Below are 25,317 nucleotides of genomic sequence, written 5' to 3'. Positions count from 1 at the left end.
GTGCAGAGATTAATTGCTTAAAGCATTCAATGATTCTTAAAACAGACATCTAAATAAATGGAGGGATTCTGGTGTTTGAGTTCTGAGGAACAATGTAAGAAGACTTTATTTTCCTTTGGAAACAGAAACTTACTAAGAAAAGAAGACACAGTGAATGATACAGCCCAAAGTGTGGATATAACAATAACCAGCAGACCATTATTTTGAAGGGACTGTATCTTTATAAGGGAAGTTCATATTCTGAAGTGTTCTGTTCATATTATACTATCAAGCATGAGGCATAAAGGACCTACTATTATGAAATAGTAAAGACAAAATGAAAGAAAAGTCCATATAAATCTTTCTGTACACATCATCCCCAGATGTTACTGTGAACCCACTACTTAACTTCATCTCTTGAGGCTCATGCTAAGCGGTTTTTACCCCCCGGATTTCCAACACAAATCATTGGGTTTAAGACATAATTCACTAGGGATTTTGGTAGGATTTGAGTAAATCCCCAACAAAAACTCCCTTGGCTTGCCAGCTATTTTTAAAGGCAGAATTTAGAAAGCAGAAGATCCTACATTCACCTGTCTATCTTGTGATGGCCCTTGCCATGAAGATAGGAGGAAATTTGCCTATAAATACATCATGAAATGCTCGCCTTTCAGACAATCTGTTGGGTAGAACCACACCACATGAGTCATCTCTGCGTGATATCTCTAAGTTCAGCGATGGTCAGTCTCATGAGTATCTGCAGTGTCGTCAGAATTTAAGAGTTTGAAAGCTGATCATTTTTACAGTGGAACTGGAAGATTTTGTATGTACTTAGTAAATTTGGAAAAGTAAATACAAATATTAAAAACCCAGTCTTGGCAAGGATGTGGGGAATCAGGGAAACCTAACACCTTACTGTTGGTCTTTTAAATCAGTTGTTTCGGATTTCCCTGGTGGAGCAGTGGTTAAGAATCCACCTGCCAATGCAGGGGGACACGGGTTCGAGCCCCAGTCCGGGAGGATCCCACATGCCGCGGAGCGGCTGGGCCCGTGAGCCACGGCCGCTGAGCCTGCGCGTCCGGAGCCTGTGCTCCGCAACGGGAGAGGCCACAACAGTGAGAGGCCCGCGTACCGCAAAAAAAAAAAAAAAAAAAAAAAAAAAAGTATAGGTGGCTTGGCTGTTCCCTGAAATTCAGATTCGGTAGGTCAGGAGTAGAGAACAGCCTTCCATTTCTAATAATTTCTGTTATGTTTGAGAATCACTGCTTGTAAAGCAAGTCTGCTATACTTCTTTGAGTTACACACCTTTCCACAGTGGTGGACTTAGCATTCTTGAGCTCTTCTTGATTCTGCAGGTAAATCTACTTCCCTCTCATAAGTCCTTCCCTCTGTAGGCACTTTGGATTGACTTTCTTGTGCTAAGAATTTCCATGTCCATTTTCTCTTTATATATTACACTTCAGCATAACATAAATCTTGTATCTTCAAAGATAGGGTTTGTTTCTGGTTTTTGCTCTTCTGTTGTTTGGGGGTGATTTTCCAGAGGAATTGGGAGCTGCTAGGTCTTTGTTCTGCCATCTTGAAATCAGGAATCCAACACTGTATTGGAGTCCCAAAATTTTTGACCAGAAGGCATAGCAGCTTTAGGGGAAAGCAAGTCAAGGGAGGCTTTTTTCCTTTTAAGATGAGCATCAGTAATTGTGGTATGAACAACAGATCACTTTAGATCAAATAAAACACGTTCTTCCTTTTTATGAGTTCTCTCTGGAAACAGGTGGACATTAGGTAGAATTCAGTAATCACTTCTACACTGAACCAGAGATAAAGACAAATCACTAGTGAGCTGTGATTGTATAGAGAACAAAGCCTGAGACACTCATCTGAATGATACTGTTTTCCTTCCTGGTGTAATGTTTCATCATAAATTGTAATTCCTGCTTAACATATTGAAGGGACTGTTGGTCTCCACATCTTTGGATATCACAAAAGATACATCATCAATCGAATCCTCTAACATGGAGAATGTAGAGATACATTTTACTTACAATTTGATAGTTGACTAATTTTATAGTTCTAGATTTGTTTTAAAGAAAGGTACTGTGTGCCAATATTTTCCAACTGACTTTGGATCCTCTAAATTTTTAGTGGATCTTATTCTAATCAGTAAGTAAAATGACATATTAAATAAGCAGACATTATCTTAACAAGGTATGCCTTTCTCTTCTAGCTTCTTTTTTTTTTTCTTTTTTTTTTTTTTTTTTTGGCGGTACACGGGCCTCTCACTGCTGTGGCCTCTCCCGTTGCGGAGCACAGGCTCCGGACGCGCAGGCCCAGCGGCCATGGCCCACGGGCCCAGCCGCTCGACGACATGTGGGATCTTCCCGGACCGGGGCACGAACCCGTGTCCCCTGCATCGGCAGGCGGACTCTCAACCACTGCGCCACCAGGGAAGCCCAGATGGCCGCTGGGCCTGCGCGTCCGGAGCCTGTGCTCCGCAACGGGAGAGGCCACAGCAGTGAGAGGCCCGTGTACCGCCAAAAAAAAAAAAAAAAAAGAATGTATTCTGTGGTTAATTCCTATCTCAATTGCTCTTCTAATTTTTAGATTCCAGTTATATTGTCATTTTACTATTTGTAGACTTTTCATAGATTTTCCCTCTTGTATACAAAATGCTAAGTGGATTTAAAACATTTAATTAAAACTAGTTAGGACATATGTTAACCTGCTCTGACAAAAATAACAGAGCAAACTGTATACAAGTGTATGTCTCTTTCTTGTCAAAGTCCAAACTTTGGTATATTAATTCTGCTCTATAAAGTTATCATGGGTTCAAAGTCATCCTTTCTTGTTTCTCCACCATTCCTGTGGTTTTACCCCCATTCACGTAATCCACGGTGGCTCACTGACGCATGGCACCCCAGAAGCAGGAGTGGGGAGGGGAGGGCACACTGAGCTACCAAAGGAACAAGCTACTTTGATTAAGGATAATTCAAAAGTAAAAGAACTTAGAGTATCAACAACAAGAGTCTGGAAGTCATACTCAGCAGAAGGGGATCTCCAGATACAATATTGTTTAGAGAAGATTGTGTTGTTCTGATCTATCATGAAGATATGGTCTGTCTATGAAGTGGTAAGGATTTTTTTTTTAATACGAATGTAGGAACTGAGGATCCGACTGGTCTCAAAATAGTCACCTAGACAGTTTTACACTTATTCCCTTGGTGCTGTCATTGCTACAAATATGTTTGTAACCCTTTTCTTGGCAGTTGCTTCCAGAGCTGGTTAACGAGGTGTCCCTGAAAATAAATATATTTTTATCCTCACTGTGGTCCTAAAAACATATCATCTTGACTGGTTGTCTAACTTCAGTGCCCAGACTTGATGTCAGAACTTAAATTCAGTTTAATAAAAAGGATGTTTGTCATAATTCCAAATACTTAAATAATGTAATAGATTTTGAAGTCGGTTTTAAAGATAAATTTGGCAGCATTATTGAATAAATGTTTTTATATAACTTCCTAAAATGAATTCTTTGAAGAACTTATCTTTCATTTGAAGTGTAAGTACAGGTATATTTTATGAGGGAAGCAACTGGATGTTTGCTATATTTTAAGGAAACATAGGATAAGAAGAATCATCTTTATATACTGGTAATATTAAACTTTCAGTAGTCCCAGGGGAGCTGGAATCGAGGACATTTACTTTGGGGCAAGCCGATATAATCATGGAATGTAGTTTATGCCGTATTTATGGTGCCCATGTGCACAGTATGGTGAGCTTGGACAACTGTATACACTTGTAATTGCCACCATAGTCGAGCTATAATCCACTTCCAAAAGCTCTCATGGGCCTTTCTAGTTATTCTGCAGCCCTGCCCCCGGTCCCGGGCAGCCACTGATCTGCTTTCTATCTCTCTGTAGACTAGATTACAATTTTTATATTTAAACAAATGGAAAAGATATAGGCTCTTGGGGTTTTTTTCCTAACACATGGAATACAGTCATCAAGTTTTTGCCCGTCTGAGAAGCAGGCAGAAGCTTTACAGCAGAAGTATCAATATCACAGTAAAACTCCATTTTCCAAACTTGTCATAACCTGTGGTGGGTTGGATATATCAAAATGCTCATTTTTCAGAAAAAGTGAGGAGAAAAACTGAATACAGCTTTTCTGCACAAAATTTTGTTCAATCAGCCTCCTTTACTGAGCTGTAACTACCAGCAATTTCTGCCTTTATGTTAATTTTGATTCTTTTCAAGCACTTCTGAAATACAGAAGTTCGACAATACCGGGATAACTTCTCTACCCATTCTCTTGCCAGTGTGTCTCTTTCCCCTGTTTCAGGAGGTGGAGCAGGATCGTGTGCAGAGGGCTGGCCCCTTGCTGTGAGAAGGTCACATGAGGCAGGACCCCAGCTCTGCTGCTGGATCAAATGCCCTCAGATAGTCTATGTTTGGTGACGTTTAAAAGTTTCTTTCCATCATCAAAACATATATCCAATACTGATTGTGTGTTTCATATTCTTTGAATAGTATAGCGATTTATCACAGTCCTCCTGTGACTCTGGAATCCAGAGTCAGACAGCAGCATTCTATTCTTAGTTCTTTAAAAACTTTTTTTGTAATGTAAGAATTCTGCTCATGATACATCTCTAGCAGGAGCTTCCTGACCCTTCTGCTTCCAGAATCATTTCATCTCTCCTCTTTGCCTCTAAGTCAGTCTTTCTAAGACCTTCCTTTACTTTTCTGGAACTTTTGATGCTTCTATATTATATTCAAAATCAGATCATTCCTTATTCAGCATTTTGAGTACCCTCTGTCTGCCGGGTTCAGGTTAGAACCCTCAGGGGTGTCACAGTCGGTGTTTACTCCTTCCTGCCCTTCCAGACCATCCGTGCCCCGAACCAAAGCCACCTTTTCAGCATCCCCCTCCCTCTGTCCTTTCCCTATAGAAACCCTCTAATCCAGTCATGCCGTGTGTCCTCACACGACCTGTGCTTTTATACACATCACTTTCTCTGTCTTTCTTATTATCTCTGTCAAAATAAGGCCCACTGACTTCCCATGTCCTCGGCCCCAGGTGATTTTCTTTTTCTGCTGTATCACTTACTTCAGCACATATGGCCCATACGATTTATTGGCACTTAGCATTGTTGTTTCATCTCATTCACTGTGCTGAAATCTTACAGTTAAAAGGGGGACAGACTTACCACTCAAAGCAAAATCATTTATACAATACCTCTGATAACCTCCTTACACACCTAGTCAGGAGAAGCCCTGTCATTTTTTAGGCTTCCCAGTTCTACTTATTAACAGGAGATAATATGTTAGATGATCACTTTATAAAGTGAAATCTGTATCTTTGTGACTGTCCTCCCTTTAGTTTCATGTGTGCTTTCCTAGAGAGAGACACAGATTAAAATCCTATTTCTGCCTTTCCTGTTTCTGCTATTCTGATAGCAGTCATGCTCTGTGGGTAAATCTTTTTGGATTAATATGCCCTTGTATAACCCCATCCTGTCACCTTCCTTTGGATCCCTCTACTTTTAATTGCCTCTTAAATCATGGCCTCCAGAATTGAACCTACTTCTCCAGTTGTCCTCTGTCTAGTTAGAGAAAAGCAAAACTCTTCTTTTAATGAAATGTGAATTGGCCAGAGCTAGTGGTCTCTTTCTAGTCTTGGTTTTTACATGTTTTCAAATTTTGATATCCCCTAGTCTAACCCTCTGCTCAGTTGCTTTCCATGCTGCTGGACTGAAAAAAAAAAAAAAAAGCCTTAAAAATACAGTGGGGCTTCCCTCGTGGCGCAGTGGTTGAGAATCTGCCTGCTAATGTAGGGGACACGGGTTCGAGCCCTGGTCTGGGAAGATCCCACATGCTGTGGAGCAACTGGGCCCGTGAGCCACCACTGCTGAGCCTGCGCGTCTGGAGCCTGTGCTCTGCAACAAGAGAGGCCGCGATAGTTAGAGGCCCGCGCACCGTGATGAAGAGTGGCCCCCACTTGCCGCAACTAGAGAAAGCCCTCGCACAGAAATGAAGACCCAGCACAGCCAAAAATAAATAAATAAATAAGCCAAGCGTTTGAAGCCCTTTAAAAAAATACAGTGGGGCTTCCCTGGTGGTGCAGTGGTTGAGAGTCCGCCTGCCGATGCAGGGGACATGGGTTCGTGCCCCGGTCCAGGAAGATCCCACATGCCGCGGAACAGCTGGGCCCGTGAGCCATGGCTGCTGAGCCTGCGCGTCCGGAGCCTGTGCTCCGCAACGGGAGAGGCCACAACAGTGAGAGGCCCGCATACCGCAAAAAAAAAAAAAATACAGTGAAGCCCAGCTTCAGAATAAGTGAAAACACTGGAGCAGTTGGGAACCACTACAGCAGATGGGAATGGAGTCAGAGCTGGAGGAGCTGTTGGTTCAGGGTGCATGTATGAAGTGCCTGCCGGTGCCAGGAGCCACTCTTGGCACTTGGGACACATAGTGAGCACAATAGACAGACACCCTGCCTTCGTGGAGCTTGTATTCCAGCTGTTTCTGAGCAAAGACTTTCGGCAAAAAAAAAGAAAGACTGGCAGATAATATCAGAGTGTAGAGTAACTGCAGCCAAAAGAAAAGAAGAGAAAAAAGTGTAAATGGTTTAGGCACATGCAATGCAGAAAATTAACAGTATGTGCAAGCTTTTGGTGTTCACAGTCGTGAACCAGGACTCTAGGAGGAAAATAATACATTTTAAAAATTAAAGATAGGAGCATTCACAGTAGCCAAAAGGTGGAAGCGACCCACATGTCCATCGACTGATGAATGGACAAAGTGTGATGGCTGCGTACAGTGGCGTATTATTCAGCTTTGAAGAAAAGGGAGATTCTGACACATGCTGCCACAGGGATGAACCCTGAGGACTTTATGTTAAGTGACGTAAGCCAGTCACAAAAGGACGAATACTGTGTGGCTGCCTTTACGTGAGGCTCTAGAGTATCCTGATTCATAGAGACAAGTAAAGGGTGGTTTGCCAGGGACTTTGGGAAGGAGGATGGGGATCGTTTAATACATAGTTTAAGTTGTGCAAGACAGAGTTCTGGAGCTGGTTGCACAGCAGTGTGAATGTCCTTAACACTGCTGCACTGTACCCTTAAACACGGTTACGATGGTAAATGTTATGTGTATTTTTTTTTTATCTGTGAAAACCTTTTCATTTCTAGTTGTCACAAAATAGTTCTGTCATTGTGACTGGTAAGGGGGTCCTTTTTTAGAGTAATCAAAATGAAAACAAACATTTTTTACAGATGTTTAAACCCTGGAAAATCTGTTTCAGGTCCCTGTGGACCCACAGACCCCTGGCAGGGAATCCTAGCTGCAGCCTCTGATCAGCCGGCTTGGGAAACAGCATTTGGAGCCTTGTGCCACTGGCCAGCATGGCCCTTGTGGTCAAGCTCTTGGCTCAGGGAGAATGGATGGTGCTTAAGCAGATGGGACCTGGGCTGTACCCTGGCCACTGGGAGCCCAGGGAGCACTTTGCAGCAAGGCAGCGGGCAGCAGAGGCCTGGCACCACTCGCTTTCCCCGTCCTGGGGGCACACCCACCCTACCCCCTCTTCAGGTGACAGCCTCCTGTCCCTGGTCTTGGTTAAAAAACGGTTAAGATGGTAAATTTTATGTGTATTTTACCACAATTAAAAAGAAAAAAAGTTTAAAAATTAGCAAGGCAACAAATTGAAAGACCAATAAACTCAACATTAAAAGAAAACTTTAAAGACATGAGCCATAAGCATAGTATAGTTGGGGAAGCAGACCCATGTAGAAGAATTGAAGGACCTTCACAGAGCAGATGCCTATTAAGCTAAACTGTGAAAGTGCTGGAAGGGAATGCTGAACAGAGAGAAGTTAGCAGCCGGTGAGGAGAAAGCTCAGGCCTTTCAGGTAAGAGCGTGTAGCATAAAACTAAGTGAAAACAAGTCATGTCTCAGTGACACACAGTCCTTGGAAGACAGTGAGGAAGAAGTAGATAGAAAATTGTAGCTGTATTAGGCCCAAGTGTTTAATACATTAAGAAACCTGATGAAAGTGATGCTGGAAGCAGGACCGTGAGAACAGCAGTGAGGTCAGAGAAGGCGTTTTAAGAATCATGCAGGCCCGTGATAAAAGGATGGTGGGGACCATGATAGTGAACATGCAGGTACAAAGTGGTGGGTTCATTAAAAACTATTAGAAAGGAAGAATCAACAGAACTTGCATATTGGTTCTGGGGAACAAAGAGGAAATCAGATTTTTTCAGTGTTCTCAGGCTGTGGGCCTAAAAGTGTGGTGATTCAGTTAACGTTGAATGGGAGATACGTTATGATGGATGGAAAACCTGACTCGTGTAGACATTTTATATTAAAGATAATGCTGAGTATCTGAGTAAAGGCTCCCTAGAGAGGACATAAGGAGATGTTCAGGGACCAGATTTGGAAGTTCAGGTATTTCATCCAGGCTCACCCGCTGAGCTTTCGTAAGGTTGCGTATCTGCCACACTCTCTGAGGCCTCCGTGAGGGAGGCTGGAGGACCTCCTCGCCAAGGGAAATGAAGGGGTGAAAGAGATTTCACCCCGGATAGTTAACCGGTTAAATTACAAGTAAAGGAGGCATCAGTAAGAGAATCTGGATTTCAGATTCATCTTAAAATTGGAGTAAACTGTGCCTACATGTCTTTGACAGTAATACGTCCAAAGCTACTGATCTCACTGTTGCTTTCATCTGCTCTCTTTCCTCGTGTTTTCTGGATTACGAAACTTATGAAACACGATTATTTAATCATTCCGTTTGGAATACCCAGTTGGAGGAAGAGGGAAAAATAAACTGTTATAATATCCCTTCATTCATACTCCTTTTCTGTCTTGTATTTCTGTTAAACACACGCTTACCTAGGACTCACTCTTAAATTGCTAACCACTGTCATTTACTAGCAAGAGAGCGCTCGTGTGTTGTCCTTAAGGATTCAGGAGTTACCAGCAGGATTTTGAGCTCCGCTTGCCTTGGGTATTTGCCTCTTGTTTCTGAAATTTGCTGGAAGGGGGAGGGGGACAGAGAAGGTGGTCTTACCATTTCTTGAAGCTCAAATGCCACAGCAGAACTTTTAGCGACATCTTGATTCTATTAGAATTTGCAGGTCAAAGGGCAGGTTCAACTGTTATGGTAGTTTATAGCACCAGAGATGGTGTGACTAGACTAATGACTTAAAGTTGGATTTCTGTTACTACCTACTCATTATGCAAGTCAGGGGGCCTGCTAGTCATGCAGTAGGGAATTACTAATCACTTTGAAAGGTTCTGTGTCCACATTTTCAATTTTTTTTATTTTTTATTTTTTTATTTTTATTTTTTGCTTTATAACAAATAATTTTTTTTATTTTTAACTGAGGAAAAGCCACTAACAGAACAAGGAGAGTGATTTGGCAGGAAGAGCATTTTAGTTCTTCTTTTGTCTGGGCTTGTGGCCTATGTATGTTCCCTTTTGTGCTTCATGTGCTTGTGTTACTCCCTATGGGCTTATGGGAAATGAAGTCAGGAAGTGTTCCACCAGCAAGTGTTCCTTTTCTGTGGAGAGCCTTGGATTAGTAAAGTTTTTGAAGTTGATTATTAATCCCCAGCAAGGTTCATTTTCTTTGAAATAGCCATATTAGTGTTAGAATAGCTGACTTTCGGCTCTCAAGTAATTGACGCTGATTAGAAAGGAATTATTTCAGGTATTTTTATTTCCTTCTTCACAGTTTTCTGTATCTTTCCATTTTTCACCAATGAATGAACATTACTTTGTTATCAGAAAATACCTTTTTTTTTCAAAGAAGCAGTTATATTAAGCATAGGTGGCTACTAAAATAAAATCCTTTTTGCTATTTGCTTTTTTTCACTCTAAATTCCATTCCCTCTGGTTCTTTTTTTTTTTTTGGCGGTACGCGGGCCTCTCACTGCTGTGGCCTCTCCCGTTGCGGACCGCGGCATGTGGGATCTTCCTGGACCGGGGCACGAACCCGCGTCCCCTGCATTGGCAGGCGGACTCTCAACCACTGCACCACCAGGGAAGCCCTCCATTCCCTCTAAAAAGCAGGGTATTCTTAAAATTTTTTAGTTTAGACACTTGAATGTTCTTTGTAAAACTTAACCACATAAGCTCAACTACAAATATGGTCTTTACTATCACATGTATTGAGGGAGCAAGAGTTTTTCTTATTCCCAAAAAATTAGATGGCTGTTACTATTTATTAGCTTTATTTTTGTTCCTGTCCTCCAAATTGTTTTCAAGAAGTTGTTCTTCCCGTGGTGTCAGAAAGAACAAATTTACCAAAATTATAGGCAAAACAGTACAATCTCTGTCCCCTTCCAAAAACAAGAGAAAAACCTGAAAGCTAATAAACCCACAAAAGATACTAACATTACCCAGAGTTTACATGATCATATGTGCAATATGTAATCAAAACATTTCATTCTCTTGACTGTGAATTGCCCTTTATAGGCACATACACATGTAGAAGTCAATATCAAGAGTATAGTTTTAAAATGGAAAGGACAGTGTTATGTTAATCTGCTAGGGAATTTTTAGAGGGTGAGAACCTTGGGTATGGGAGAGAAATTTTGATTCTGTGCAGTTCATAGTATATTATCAGTGCTCAATAAAAAGTAAATAGCATCAATGACATAATAAAATTTCTATTTGAATCATATAGAAAAAGAAAAAAAGACTTCAAAATATATATCTTATTAAAAAAGGCACCATTCCAATGGCTCAGACTCCAGTGCCACATCCTTTATTTTAAAATTTAGAATATGAATTGGCACCTGTTATATCATATTGCATTTGGGGAATGTGACATTTTACCCCAGAGATTAACTGTACCACACTAGCTGGCCAAGCATATCATTTATAAAAGAATTTGGAATTCAGTCAAGATGTTTCAATAGTATAGGATACTTTTTACCATTTCATATTATGATGCTTCTTTCCTTAAGTACAGAATGGAACTCAGATCCTATCGCCTTTTATCTTGCATTCGGCAGAAGTTCTCATGACTTGGTCTAACTGGACAGAGTAATTTATCTTTCATTTGTCTTCTGTTATTTGCCTGCTGCTAAATGTGTCATTCTGACTATTGATGCACAGAAATGCAGCCCCCTTATTGAGAAGGCACATTTCTCATTCCAGCTTGTCAGTCTCCGGGCTCCCCAAAAGGGAACAGATGACAGCAATTAACAGGAAACCACAGAGTGAGACCATCTTGAACTCCTTCACCTTTAAGCTCATTTCACCACTTAACATATTTTTTTCAAGTGGTCAGTGGATATATTTAGACTGTCGTTATCCCTTTGGTGTTGACTTCATGGGATAAGCCATCTGCTATTTCTTAGACTCATATAGAGTGAGGACAGTGGAAAGTTATACCGAGGTCAATGAATCTTCCCTTCCAACAGCAAAGACTAGTTAAACAAATCTTCATTTCCATGGTGTAAACTGATCTGCGTCTTCCATTTGTTAGCACTGCTCATTCAGAGTTCCCCAGACCTACCCATCTGAGTTTGGACTATCCTTGTCAGAATGTGCGAAAGATAGTCTTCCAGTTTGTGGCTAAACTAAAACTCTTCCATATGACTGCTGTTGAAGCGTAATTAACTTAACAAGAGACAGAAGCAAGGTTAAACTTGGGCACTGCATTCTCAGATCCAGCATTTCCTCAGGTCAAAAGCTCAGGCCACTTTTATAGTTCCTGTAAATCAAATCTGTCTTCTTCCAGATGACGTATTACATAAAAGATGAGCTATAGAGGAATGCATTTGGACTATGAGACTAATTGTTCACCAACTTCATTCTGATTGTTTTGTAAATTTCTCAGTTCAACGCCCCTCCCCTAAAATCCCACCTTCTTTTCCTTCTGGGTATGAACCCAAAAATAGTTGTTAGGTAAACCACAAGGAATCAGTGAAGTTTAAATTGTTGTTTCAAAATGTGCAGATCATTGCCAAGTAAAGCCTTGACTGGAAATGTATTTGCATTGATGAGATAAAAAGATTCATAGATGTTCAGAGTGCCCCAGCAACAGCTGGCTGATTTCCTGAATCCTATTTACTAATGTTTACAGTTTGTTATACATTCTGTACATAAAAATGTTTTCCGTTTTGCTGGTGCCTCGTTTGCCTGGAAACCACAGAATACTTATCAAAAGAATGAGTCAAGTGGGTAAAATGTATAGATGACAAGATAATTCTTACTTTAAAAAAAAAGTCATTAACTTCGTTTACTTTCCAAGTTTAACTACAACTAGATCTAGGAACTCTTCATTAAGATGTCAGTATAACGACCTGATAAAGACATTTAGAGTCAAGAAGCCCTGAATGGGATTCCTGCCCGGACCATTTGCTTCAAGTGTGAACTTGGGCAGCTGCATACACTCTCTAAGCCTTAGTTTCGTCACCCATAAAATGGGGGTAATGGTAATAGTAACTTGAGGATTGCTGTGAGGACTAGATGGAAATCTGGATGTTTTCTTTCTTTTGCAGGCAGGAAGCCCTTCTGGCCGCCATCAGTGAGAAAGATGCCAATATAGCTCTTTTGGAGCTTTCATCCTCGAAGAAAAAGACCCAGGAAGAAGTGGCTGCCCTGAAGCGGGAGAAGGACCGGCTCGTGCAGCAGCTCAAGCAGCAGGTATGACTAGTGGGGCTGAGGGGAGGCTGCCCGCGTCCGTGCCAGCTCATGCACTCAGGTCTCCCATCTCGGGCCAGATGTCTCAGCTTTACCTAATTGATCTTCACCAGCAGAGACTTCAGCCTTCAAATCTCTGCTTTGTCTAGGAAGCACAGAGCATTCTTGGTCAGAGGACTGCTTTAGAAGGGGTTTTTTTGGTTTTTTTGCATGTCTCTTGGGGTCAGGCCGCAGGGGTCGTCCACAGCACTGACAACTGCGTGGTCCTTGGCAAGTGCTGTTGGGGTCCTCAGTGGTGCCTCCAGGGGCAGAGGCCACATGTAAGGGCAGGCAGCAGTGGTGTGGAGCTGGTGGTGGTGTGCACGTACCACCAGCGGGTGAAAAGTCTTATCCCTTACGTCCAGTCAGATTCCCGCTACAGAAGGCGCTAAGGATATTTTCATTTAAGTGATTTCTATTCAAGGCTGGGTAAGCTCTGATGGTAAGAGCAAAGTTTTGCCCTTTTCTTTTCCACCCAAAACCTTCCCCAAATTTAATGCTTCATACTTACATGAGGCCTTTCATCTGTGAAAATAAAAGCTAGAAATTTCCTCATTGATGACGGTTGCACAGCAATGTAAATGTACTTAATGGACAGAACTGCACACTTAAAAACGGTTAAAATGGTAAATTTTATGTTGTGTATACTTTACCACAGTTTTAAAACTGGGGCAAATTTTTTTCCCCTTTGAAGATAAGGAGAAAGCTGAATTTCAAAGTCTGAGTCCTCTTCATCTTTAATGCTGTTCCTGCCATTCCTGTTGTACATGAGTGTCCACCTCCTGCCTTCCGGGTCATCCCCTTCATCCTCCGCCACTTTTCTGTACATTTGGGCTGCCCACATTTGCCCTTCTGCCTGAAGTAATCAGAGGAGGAAAGTTTTCAAGTGAAGGAATTTCTTTTTTTCTACTTTAGAGGATCAGTCATCAATTGATAGCATCATTTTTCATTTATTTATTTTTGGCTGCGTTGGGTCTTTGTTGCTGTGCGCAGGCTTTCTCTAGTTGTGGCGAGCGGGGGCTACTCTTCGTTGCGGTGCGGTGGCTTCTCTTGTTGCAGAGCACGAGCTCTAGGTGTGAGGGCTCAATAGTTGTGGTGCACGAACTTAGTTGCTCCACGGCATGTGGGATCCTCCCGGACCAGGGATGGAACCCATGTCCCCTGCATTGGCAGGCGGATTCTTAACCACTGCGCCACCAGGGAAGTCCTAGCATCATATTTAATGTTCAAATAAACAAGAATCACTATTTACACAATAAAGATATTTTCTCTATTTTAAAGACTAATAAAACTGCTTATAAATAGACTTTATGTGGCTGACTTTGCTGAGAAAACACCAGAAGATGTTCCCTACTGCAAGATAGAGAGATGACCAGCAAAAAACAACCCAGTGCTCATTTGCAAGTGAAAGAAAACTTTTACCCACTTAAGCTCTGGTACCCCTGGACGTTCATCCCTTTAAGAGATGGAATTCACTATGAACTTTCAGCCTCTCCTGGGTGCCAGTGACACAAGGGAAAGCAAAACAAAGGTGCTCTGGGGGCCTCCCTTTATTGCAAGTTCAACCACTTTATCCATCATTTGTGGGAATTCTGCCACATAAACATTTTCAGGTCACCTAGCTTGACAAAAAAAAAGAGAGAGAGAGAGAGATAGACTTCTTTCATATTACAGAAGAAAACTGAGCAAAAAAATTTATCAGCAGTTTGTCACCCCGGCTCACATTGCTCAATCTGTCTCATGTTAAGAGCTGTAACTAATTCTAATTGGTCCTTATTTCATATTTTCTGAACAAATGATCAGTTTCCGTTTTGTTCAATAGGAGAACTAGGAATGGATAAGGCTAGCTCAGCTGACTGAGGAGGCTGGAGGGGTCGTAAACGATGCATCTGTGCTTGTGTAGTGGGTGCAGAAACCTCGGGGGGGCTGCCCTGGGTCTGTGCTTCGTTCTCCCCGCTAGGAAGTGGATGCTGTCTCCTGTTCCATTAGGGAGCAGTTAGTGAGGATCAGTCAGTGTCTTCAGAGAGGACCAAGGTCTTGAGACGAGCAGTGTGTCCGTGCAGAGCTGCGCCATGAGCTGAGGTCTCCTGGTGCATGTTCGGTGGAAACGGGTCTGTCACTGGGGAAGTGAGCTGATTGTCAGACAGACATGCCGTCCCCTGCTCACCTGGCCGAGCCTGCTCACAGGGTCTCTGGTCTTCGGTTTCACTGTCCCAGGCCAAACATCGCCCTTGTGGCCCTGCAGTCTTTTCCCAGCGGTCCCCGCTCTCCTTCCTTGCGTGACCCCAGGGTGGTCCTGGCGGCAGTGGGGGGATCCTGTCCTCTTCAGACAAGCATTTTCACAGACTTCCTTAGTTTTCTGTTGTGTTTTGTGTATTTTACTTCTTTAGCCTCATAAGACCGCTTAATTTCCCTAATCCCTAAGTCCTTAATGGAAAAGGGGGGACTTCACTGTTGCCCCAAGTATTTTCAGTAGGTCCAGTATGAAAAAATATCTGAATTAAGTGAATCTTGCTTTCAGTAATTGTCTTTTACTAAGTTCTGCCTGCTCTCCTGTTACCAGTTGGTTAGTCTCCAGGGAGCTGCCTGTGACACACAGGGTACCTGCATGATACTTCTCCCCTGACTTGTTGCTTCATCAGGTAGAACTAAGGGTTCTGACAGCCGCTGAGCAGGCCCAGGACACCAGCCCAAGCTGGTCGTTCTCACTCAGGGTCCCCATGAGTTTACAGTCAGGCTCTTGGCCAGACCTGCAGTTACCTGACACTTGGCTGGGGCAACAGGGCTCACTTCCGGGGTCACTCACATGGCCCGGGACTCTGTACCTTTTAGGCTTCTCCATAGGGTTACTTAGGACATGGGGCTGGCTTCCCCTAAACACATGATCCAGGGGAGGGGAAGAGAGCAGCCAAGATGGAAGCCACGATGTCCCTATAAGCTGTCTCGGAAGGGGCACACCATCACTTCCCCCTGTCCTGTTGCACGTGCACCAGCCGCCTACAACGTGGGGGGACCAGTGCAGGCGGCCTGGAAGGCTGGCTGCTACAAGAAGTGAGTGAACAAGCAAACAGTGGTGTCCTCCTGTGGTGAGACACTGCTCAGATGTAGAGGAGTACGTGCTATGTGATTCCATGTGTGTGTTCAGCTCTAGAAAAGACCACTTCACTCTCTGACCTCAGAAGGCAGATGAGGCATCAGAGCAAACCTCGCTTCATCCTCTCTTGCCTGCCTCCGCCCCCAAGAGGGGCCTGCAGCAGGAGGGTACAAGTCCTGTCCTCTTCATGCCTTTCTCCCTCTTCCTTTGGTGTTGGGGTCCTCTGATGCCATTGCAGCCCTTTGGTGCTGCTTCTCTGGCCACCGTTGACCCCCTAGGGGTGAGCAGTGCCCAGAAGACGCAGACCTGGCTGCTCCTTGCTGGGCTGAAGAGTGAGAGCGTGTCGGCTGCCACGTGCTCCTCTGTCCGTCCTGCCCTCTGTCTCTAGGTGTCCTCTCTCCTCCTCAGATAAGCACAAGGCAAACCAACAAGTCTGATGCCTGAGTAGGTACCAAACAAAGGAAGGAGAAGCCTGTTTCCTTTTCTTCTACTCAAACCCTGTCTTCAAGATTGAAGACTCCAGGATTTAGGGCTGAATTCTCTTTGAGCCTCTCTCACTGAGCACAGGGGCCCCCCTTGTGCATGACTGTCTGCTCCCCATAACGTCAAGACTCCTTCTACCAGGCTTAGCGTCACCGCACACCAGTCTCAACCCAGAAAAGGCATGCGCTGTGAGGGGCTGGCCTGGTGGACGGGGGTGCCTTTTCTGCCCCCCCACCCCCTTTGTGGGCTCTCTAGAACATGACCTGCTGAGCTCGCCTTTGTCCCCGGCGTTGGGCCTGGGCCACCAGTTCTGGAACAGCTGGGAAGACCCATTCATCGTAGTATTAAAACTAGTTTAAAAGTGACATTTAACTTTGGAGAGAGAATAACAAAACGATTTTACGTTCTATGAAAAGAGAACAGCAATAGGGCAAAGCTACAGAGAGCTCCTGAGTTGTCAGTGAACAAAGGAAAAAATAAACAGCAAGTGTTGAGGTAGCGGGAGTGCTGCAGAGGCTGCTCGTGGTGGGCAGAGCCAGAGGCGTCCGGCCGCCTCGCCAAGCGCCTGCGTTCTTGGGGATGAGGCCAGCGTCCGCGCATCCGCTCAGCACGCGCCCGCGATGCCAGGTGCTGGGACGCAGCAGGCATCTCTCAGAGGACACACGGGTGTCTGGCGCCGCCGGAGGACCCCTTCCCTCTGTGTCGTGCTGGCCTGCCTGCTCTGTCCTGTACTTGCCGTGTCCACGAGCCAGCCCCTCAGCCATCTGTGTGACGTTATCCCCTGAAGGTGACTGGTACGTGGTGATCAGAGAGAGTGAAAACCTTCTGCTTAGAATATCCGATATCCAGAAGTTGACAGAGTAGACGATTACAGTTCAATCCTTATTTCATGATTCAACAGCCCGTATTGACTTGGTCAGATAAACGTGCTCATCTCGTTTTAATTATCCTATCTCCCTTCAGTTCTAGGTTCTTACATATTAAGCATTCAATATACATACTTCTTCCTCTAAACCACTACAAACATTAGGATCAGCTACATGTTTTCTGCCGCTGGTATCCAGATTTATTTGAGAGGAACTGGATGCAAAGCATTTTCCGTTCACTGCCCTCACCTCTGCAATTGCCCTCTACTTCCTCAGCTTAATCTCTGCTTTAATCTTCACTTCAAGACTCATCTTTGTAGTTTGGAATTTCCTAGCCATGGAATTGGTTTTTTTCCTTACATTAGCAAAGCCATTCTTTGCTTCTCTTCATTCACACTCTCGTCCTCCTTTGGGCAGAAGCTAAAATGCGAGAGGGAGGAGGAAAGAAGCAGCAGCATTGTTCACTTGCTGTCCTGCGAGTTGTTGCTTATTTACTCTGAGCCACAGTGTCCTCTTCAAATGTAGGAATCCCCACCGGTAACTGTTGCTCCAGCTCCAGACCTCAGCTCCAGCTCCAACTCTGTTGATAAACTAAGTGTATCATCTGGAGCAGTAATAGCCCCATCAACTAATACACAGCACTTCACAACCTACAGAGTACTACTCAGTACTCTGCTGCCTTATAGCCCCGAGCCTGAGGGCTGTGTGGGCCAGGCAGATGCCATAACTCAAGAGGGGAGGGACACATGTAAGACAAGAGGAGAGACCATGATGAACTGGGGGCCACGTACTTTGTCCAGAGAGGCCGCCGCTTTTAATTCCAGCTCGTTGTGACCGTGCAAGACGAGAGCCCTGTGTTATCCAGTCATCCATACCGCCCCCCCACACAGAGAATCCATATATATAAATCTCTCTTTTAAAATTGAGGTGTAATTGACATACAGCATTATATTAGTTTTAGGTCTGCAACCTAATGATGTGATATGTGTGTATATTGTGAAACGATCACCACAGTGAGTTCAGTTTACATCCATCACCACACAGTTACATTTTTTTTTTCTTGTGATGAAAACTTTTAAGATCTTGACTCTCAGTAACCTTCAAATGTACAGCACAGTATTGTTCACTCTCGTCACCATGCTGTGCATCACACTCCAGGACTTAATCTTATAACTGGAAGTTTGTACTTTTTGACCCCCTTCACTTACAAATCTCTTGATATCTAAGTGTTGGCCGCTAATTTATTCTTTCGTTTTTTTTAATGAATCAAGTCACAAGCTTCCTAACTTACCTCTCTGGTCTTATCTTCCTCATCTATAATATTAGATGGATAGATAAAATTAATTTCGAGGTCTAAAGTCCTGTATTTTCCAATTTTTGACAACTCAATATATTTACCTATAGCTATATTACCTGCTAATTGCTGACATTGGGAACAGTTTTAAAAGAAGGAATTGTAAAGCATAAGAAAACACATATGTAAGGGTTGTTTAAATCTGTCTATAGGAATTTCCTTATTTTATGAAAGTAGTAAGTATTGCATTTTAAAGTTAAAAAAAAAATCCTGGTTACTCGCTATCCCCTTGAAACCTTTTTTGTATCCTACAAAGAAATAGATCATATTTTGATGAGTTCTGCTTGCTTGGAGTTAAGTGAAGTCCAGAGGTTGGGAGATGTGGGGAAATCTGGAATCCTCCCAACCTCCTTTCTTCCATCTCTTCCATCTTTTTTGTCATCAATTCCAGATGTAGAAAAATTCTTCACAAAACTTTGATAAGACTCTTCCCTTCTTTTCTAGCGTCAAATCTAGCTTGCCCTTCCTATTGTCAGACCGCTGCCTTTTATGATGCCACAGGGAATTTATAAACCTTCTGAGTCTCCTGATCCCTCTTGAATTGTCTCAATGCAAATAAATCAACCTAGATTTCCTGCCCCAGTGCACGTGCCCCTCCTATTCCTTCTCCCGTCAGGTGGCACGATTTATAACTGTTTCCTGTGCTCCCTGACCTTGGTCTGAGGATCTCATTAAACATGAGTAAAAAGAAGGCTGGTGTAGGGTGGTTCCCCTTTCCCCCACTAAACCTCTCTTGGCAGGGATCGGTTCAGACCAATGTACTCCACAGAATCTATGCCTACTGCCCCTTTCGGTCCCTGTTGAACTAATGTGGATACTTATAAAAATTGAATATGGAATTAAATGATATTTGTACTCAAGGATGAGAGGCGTGATATAAAACTGTAACTTTACCTGTTACAGAATGCCCTTCCCATGGACAATGTACACGACCAAATTAAATCACCCGTACTATCTGGCTTTCTTGAAAACATTATTCACAAATAAGAATATCTAAAATTTATTGAGCTAACTCTTGTTTTGAGTGCTTCACATGAATTAACTCACATACTCTTCACAACAACCCTGTGAAGTACAGTTATCCTTATTGTACAGAGGAGATGCTAAGAGAGAGACAGTAATTTGCCCAAAGTCACACAGCTAGTAAGCGATGGAGCTGGGATTTAGAACAAATCATGTCACTCCATTGCCAACACTGCTGATCACTACACTGAAATGTGTTGCCATCATCGTGGGCTTTTGGTTAGAGATTTCAGTAACCTTTAGCTGTATTATTAATGACCCAGTAATTCTCTCTTGTGATAAATAGTACTTTAATAAGCTCTTTTCTAAATTACAGTGAAAATAAATTACCATAATGGACTGTGCTCAGTTTAAAAAGTCAGAAGCTTGACAGGCCAAAATCTATTCCCCATCTTATGTCAACAGATACCTTCTCATTTTCAACAATTATCTTAGAAATTGTTGACTGAATTAATGAGAGTTAGAGAGTTCTGACTGAGAACTCAGAGGGCATCTGAAATCAGAGAGACCGATTTTTAAGCAGCCAAGTTTGAAAACCTGTGTGGTCGTAATCCTAAATTACCATCACCAATGATTCTGGTGTGAAAATACTGTTACTGTCATATATGTACATGGGCAGATATATGGAAATCTGGCCCCAAAATATTACACATCATTTATTAAGATATCTTTTGAACAGCAGAATTTAAGAATCAGTACATTTGCATTCTTAAGAAGAGCAAATAGAGATTGAAAAGCTGTTAAAAGCTCCTAGAGGGCTTCCCTGGTGGCGCAGTGGTTGAGAGTCCGCCTGCCCATGCAGGGGAAACGGGTTCGTGCCCCGGTCTGGGAGGATCCCACATGCCGCAGAGCGGCTGGGCCCGTGAGCCATGGCCGCTGGGCCTGTGCGTCCGGAGCCTGTGCTCCGCAACGGGAGAGGCCACAACAGTGAGAGGCCCACATACCGCAACAACAACAACAAAAAAAGCTCCTAGAAAACAGTGACTGCCAAAGAATGAACATCTATTATACCTGAGGTTCAAGAGCTTTTCCCCCTGTATTTCAAAGATTTTATACAGTGTAAGAGTTTAATTAACTAAATAAATTGATGAGCTTTAGTACTAAAACAGGATTTCTGGTAGCTGTTTTTCAAGGTAGAGAATGCTTAAAATAAAGTTTGTGATATTGCCAGTCATGTTCCTCAATATGGCATTCTGAATTGGGTATGATGTTTTTCCCGGACTTGTATGAAATTGCAGCCTAATAGTAGTCAACTCTAAAATTAGGTGGTCTCTGAAAATAGTTTTGAACATGCACCTTTCAGGCCTCCCTAGTACTTTAATGAGCCAGTTCACCAGAAATATCCAAAGAGATTGAACTATGTTTAAATATATATGTGCTCTTCGCAAATGTATCCACCTTGCAGGCCTGAAACCAATACCTAGCTGTATATTAAGACTCACATTAAACACGTGTAAGAACCTGGTTGACTTCTTCATCGGCTCTCAGTCACTGGCCCGGATCCAGAGAAAGGACGCACTGTGTGCTATCCCTCTAGTCAGTTCTGTCCCAGTCTCTGCTAAATGGAAGACTCGTAAGATCAAGTGATCTCTGCAACAGTTTTCCTCACGGTTGCCTCCCTATCTACCTTATTGTTTAGAAAAGATAACCAGGCAGAGCTATATGCTACAGGAAAGCAGTTTTCAAGGCTGGTTCTAACTCAGCTGATTGCCATCTTTAACTGTATTTAGACATTCACTGTTTATAACAGTATTTCCTAATCCTGGATTATCTACCTGAATGGTAATGATATTACTAGCCACTGGCTTACAACTGTTCTTGTGGCCATGCAATAACTATTTCTCTTACTATATAATATTAAAATAGCTAAATTATATCTTTTAATACTCTGAGACTAAAATACGTCTCTCACTTTTATGTCAGCTGGTAGGAGCAGCCATAACTTAACATCTTCTTTTCATTACCATAATGTTTTAACTGTAGAGAATGACAAAACATGAGCTAAATGGAAATAACTCTCTCTGTCCAGAGATAATTTCCTCTATTGCTGAAATCTTCTTGTTATACAACCTTTTAAAAAAATCTTTTTTATTGAAATATACACATAGAAAAGTACACATCTAAGTGTACATGTCAGTGAATGTTCACAAGGAAACACTCTCATGTAGCCAGCATACACATCCAAGAAGCAGATCATTACCAGCACCCCAAAACCAAGCCCTCATGCTCCCTTTCAGGCCCTATACCCTGCTCAGTCCTGCAAGTGACTGCTTGCCTGAATTCTGATAGGATTGATTAGTTTTACCTTAAAATCAAGACTTTAAAGTTAAGATTTTGTGTCAGCGGAGCTGCTGGGGGCCCAGAGGCAGAGGCCAGTGAAGCCACCACGTGGCCAGAGGGCACAGCCTTGAGCCACAGAGGCCTTGTTCACAGGCCTTGAAGCCTAATGGAATGTGTTCTGCTGGATTTCAAACTTGCTTGGAACTGACAACCCCTTTACTCCTTCCAACTTCTCCCTTTTGGAAGGAAGATGTCAAGAAAATGATGTGTGGATAAATGGAAATATCAATAAAGAGACAGAAAACCTAAAAACAAACTAAAAAGAAATTCTGGAGCTGAAAAGTTCATTAACTGAAATGAAATATTCACTTAGAGGGATTCAGAGGCAGATTTGAGCAGGCAGAAGAAAGAATCGGTGCACATGAGAATAGGATAAGGGAAATTATCAAGGCTGAGGAACAGAAAGAAAAATGATTTAAGAAAAGTGAACAGAGTCTAGGGACCTATGGGACAGCATTAAGTGGACCAACTACGCATCATGGGAATCCCAGAAGAAGAGAGAGGGAAAGGGGCGGGGAGAATATCTGAAGAAGTAATGGTGAAAACTTCCCAAATTTGCTGAAAGACATAAATGTAAACATGCATGAATCTCAACAAACTCTGAGTAAGATGAATTCAAAGTGAGACACGTTATAATCAAACTTTCAAAAGATGAAGAGAGAATCATCACATACAAGGGATCCTCAATAGGATTTTCAGCAGATTTCTTATCGGAATCTTTGGAGGCCAGAAGACTCTTTTGGGGAGGCTGATATATTCAAAGAGCTAAAAGAAAAAACCAAGAATCCTATATCCAGTAAAACTCTCCTTGAAAAATGAGGGAGAAATTAAGACAGTCTGAGTTAAACAAAAGCTGCAGGAGATCACGACCACTCGATCTGCCCTGCAAGAAATGCTCACAGGAGTCCTGCAGGGTGAAATGAAAGGACACTAGACAGTAGCATGAAGCTGCATGGAGAAATAAAGATCTCAATAAAGGTAAATACATGGGCAGTTATAAAAGCTAGTATTATTGTAACAATGGTTTGTAACTGTAGTTTTTGTTTTATGCATCATTTAAGAGACTAATAGATTTAAGGGAAAAAAATTATGTGTAAAAGCTCATATTACTGTAACTTTGGTATGTAACTCCACGTCTTGTTTCCTACATAATTTAGGAGACTGGTGCATTAAGAAGAATTACTTTTATGTTTTGGGTTACACGTTGTATAAACATGTAGTTTTGTGACATCAACAGCTAGAAAGGGTGGGGACAGAGCTGTAAACGAGCAGAGTTCTTATATGTTTTTGAAGTTAAGCTGGTGTAAATTCAGATTAGACAGTTATAACTTTAGGATGTTAGATATAATCCCCACGGTAGCCACAAAGAAAATAGATAGAGAATATACACAAAAGGAAGTAAGAAAGGAATCTAAACATTTTGCTACAAAAAAAAATCGACTAAATACAAGAGAAGGCAGTAATGCAGGAAGTGAGGAACCAAAAAACTATAGGGCATGTAGAAAATAAATTGCACAATGGCAGAAGTAAGCCCTTCCTTATGAGTAACTACTTTAAATTGGTTAAACTCTCCAATCAAAAGACAGAGATTGACAGATTGGATAAAAACAGATAAACCAACTACATGCTGTCATCGGGAGGCCCACTTGATGTCCAAAGACACAAAAAAGTTTAAAGATGAAAGGATGGAAAAAGATACTCCATGCAAATAGTGACCATAAGAGAGCATAAGTGGCTCTACTAATATAAGAAAACAGACTTTAAATTGAAAGAGTTTACAAAAGACAAAGAAGGATGTTATATATTAATGAAAGGTTCAATACAGCAGGACAGTGAAACAGATATAAACATTTACACACCAATGGACAGACCATCAAAATATATGAAGCAAAACCTGACATAATTGAAGGAACAAGTAGACAGTTCTACAGTAATAGTTGGGAGACTTCAGTACCCCATTCACAGTAATGGATAGAACAACCAGACAGAACATAAGTAAGGAAATAACAGATTAAAAAAAACACAGTAGGGCTTCCCTGGTGGCGCAGTGGTTGAGAGTCCGCCTGCATATGCAGGGGACACGGGTTCGTGCCCTGGTTCGGGAAGATCCCACATGCCGCGGAGCGGCTAGGCCCGTAAGCCATAGCCGCTGAGCCTGCGCGTCCGGAGCCTGTGCTCCGCAACGGGAGAGGCCACAACAGTGAGAGGCCCGCGTACCGCAAAAAAAAACAAACACAGTAAACCAACTAGACATTACAGACATATACAAAACACTCTACCCAGCAGTAACAGCAGACAGGCATACCTCATTTTATTGCACTTCATTTTATTGTGCTTCACAGATACTATGTTTTGTTGTTGTTGGGGTTTTTTGGGTTTTTTTTTTACAAATTGAAGGTTTGTGATGACCTTGCATCAAGCAAGTCTGTAGGTGACACTTTTCTGACACCATTTGCTCACTTTGTGTCTCTATGTCACATTTTGGTAATTCTCACAATATTTCAGACTTTTCCATTATTATCATATTTGTTACAGTGATCTGTGATCAGTGATCTTTGATTTTACTACTACAACTCACTGAAGGCTCAGATGATAGTTAGCAGTTTTTAGCAATTTTTTTAATTAAAGTCTAATTTTTTATTACACATTTAACAGGCTACAGTATAGTGTAAACATAACTTTTTATGCACTGGGAAAGAAAAAAATTCACGTGACTCACTTATTGCAATATTTGCTTTATCACATGGGTCTGGAACTGACACTCAGTATCTCCAGGGTATGCCTGTACACAGTCTTCTCATATTCACGTGGGGTGTTTTCCAGGATGGACCATATGTTAGACCACAATAGATTTTAAAAGATAGATATCATACAAAGTATCTTCTCTGACCACAACAGGATGAAGTTAGAAATTAGTAATGAAAGTGAAACTGAAAAATTCACAAAGTTGTGGAAATTGAACAATACACATTTAAACAACTAATAGATCAAAGAAAAAATCACTAGGGAAATTAGAAAATACTTAGAGGTGAATGAAAATGAAAATACAACTTACCGGGCTTCCTTGGTGGCGCAGTGGTTGAGAGTCCGCCTGCCGATGCAGGGGACACGGGTTCGTGCCTCGGTCCCGGAAGATCCCACATGCTGCGGAGCGGCTAGGCCCGTGAGCCATGGCCGCTGAGCCTGCGCGTCTGGAGCCTGTGCTCCGCAACGGGAGAGGCCCCAGGGAGAGGCCCCAACAGTGAGAGGCCACGTACCGCAAAAAAAAAAAAAAAAAACTTACCAAATCTTCTGGGACATAGTGAAAGCAGTGTTGTGGGAAATTTGTAGCTGCAAATGCTTACATTAAAAAACAAGAAAGATCTCAAGTCAACAATATAACTTTATAATTTATGGAAGTAGAAGAAGGAAAGCAAACTAACCCAAAGCCAGCAGAAGAAAGGAAATAATAAAGATTTAAGCAGAGATCAATAAAATAGAAAAT

General features: G+C 42.3%; 1 protein-coding gene across 5 annotated transcripts in view; it reads left to right on the top strand.

The window, feature by feature from the left end:
• ERC1 (ELKS/RAB6-interacting/CAST family member 1) overlaps nt 1-25,317 on the top strand; it is a 388,457-nt gene that overhangs the window by 288,749 nt on the left and 74,391 nt on the right. For all 5 annotated transcript variants that reach the window (XM_081249168.1, XM_081249164.1, XM_081249165.1 and 2 more), the window contains exon 16: nt 12,493-12,637. In XM_081249168.1, the coding sequence (XP_081105294.1) occupies nt 12,493-12,637 (145 nt within the window). The remainder of the gene's footprint in view (nt 1-12,492; nt 12,638-25,317) is intronic.

Source organism: Mesoplodon bidens (assembly GCF_964165515.1).
Source record: "Mesoplodon bidens genome assembly, chromosome: 11".
NCBI classification, from domain to species: Eukaryota; Metazoa; Chordata; class Mammalia; order Artiodactyla; family Ziphiidae; genus Mesoplodon; species Mesoplodon bidens.
This window is presented reverse-complemented; position numbering and strand designations above follow the sequence as displayed.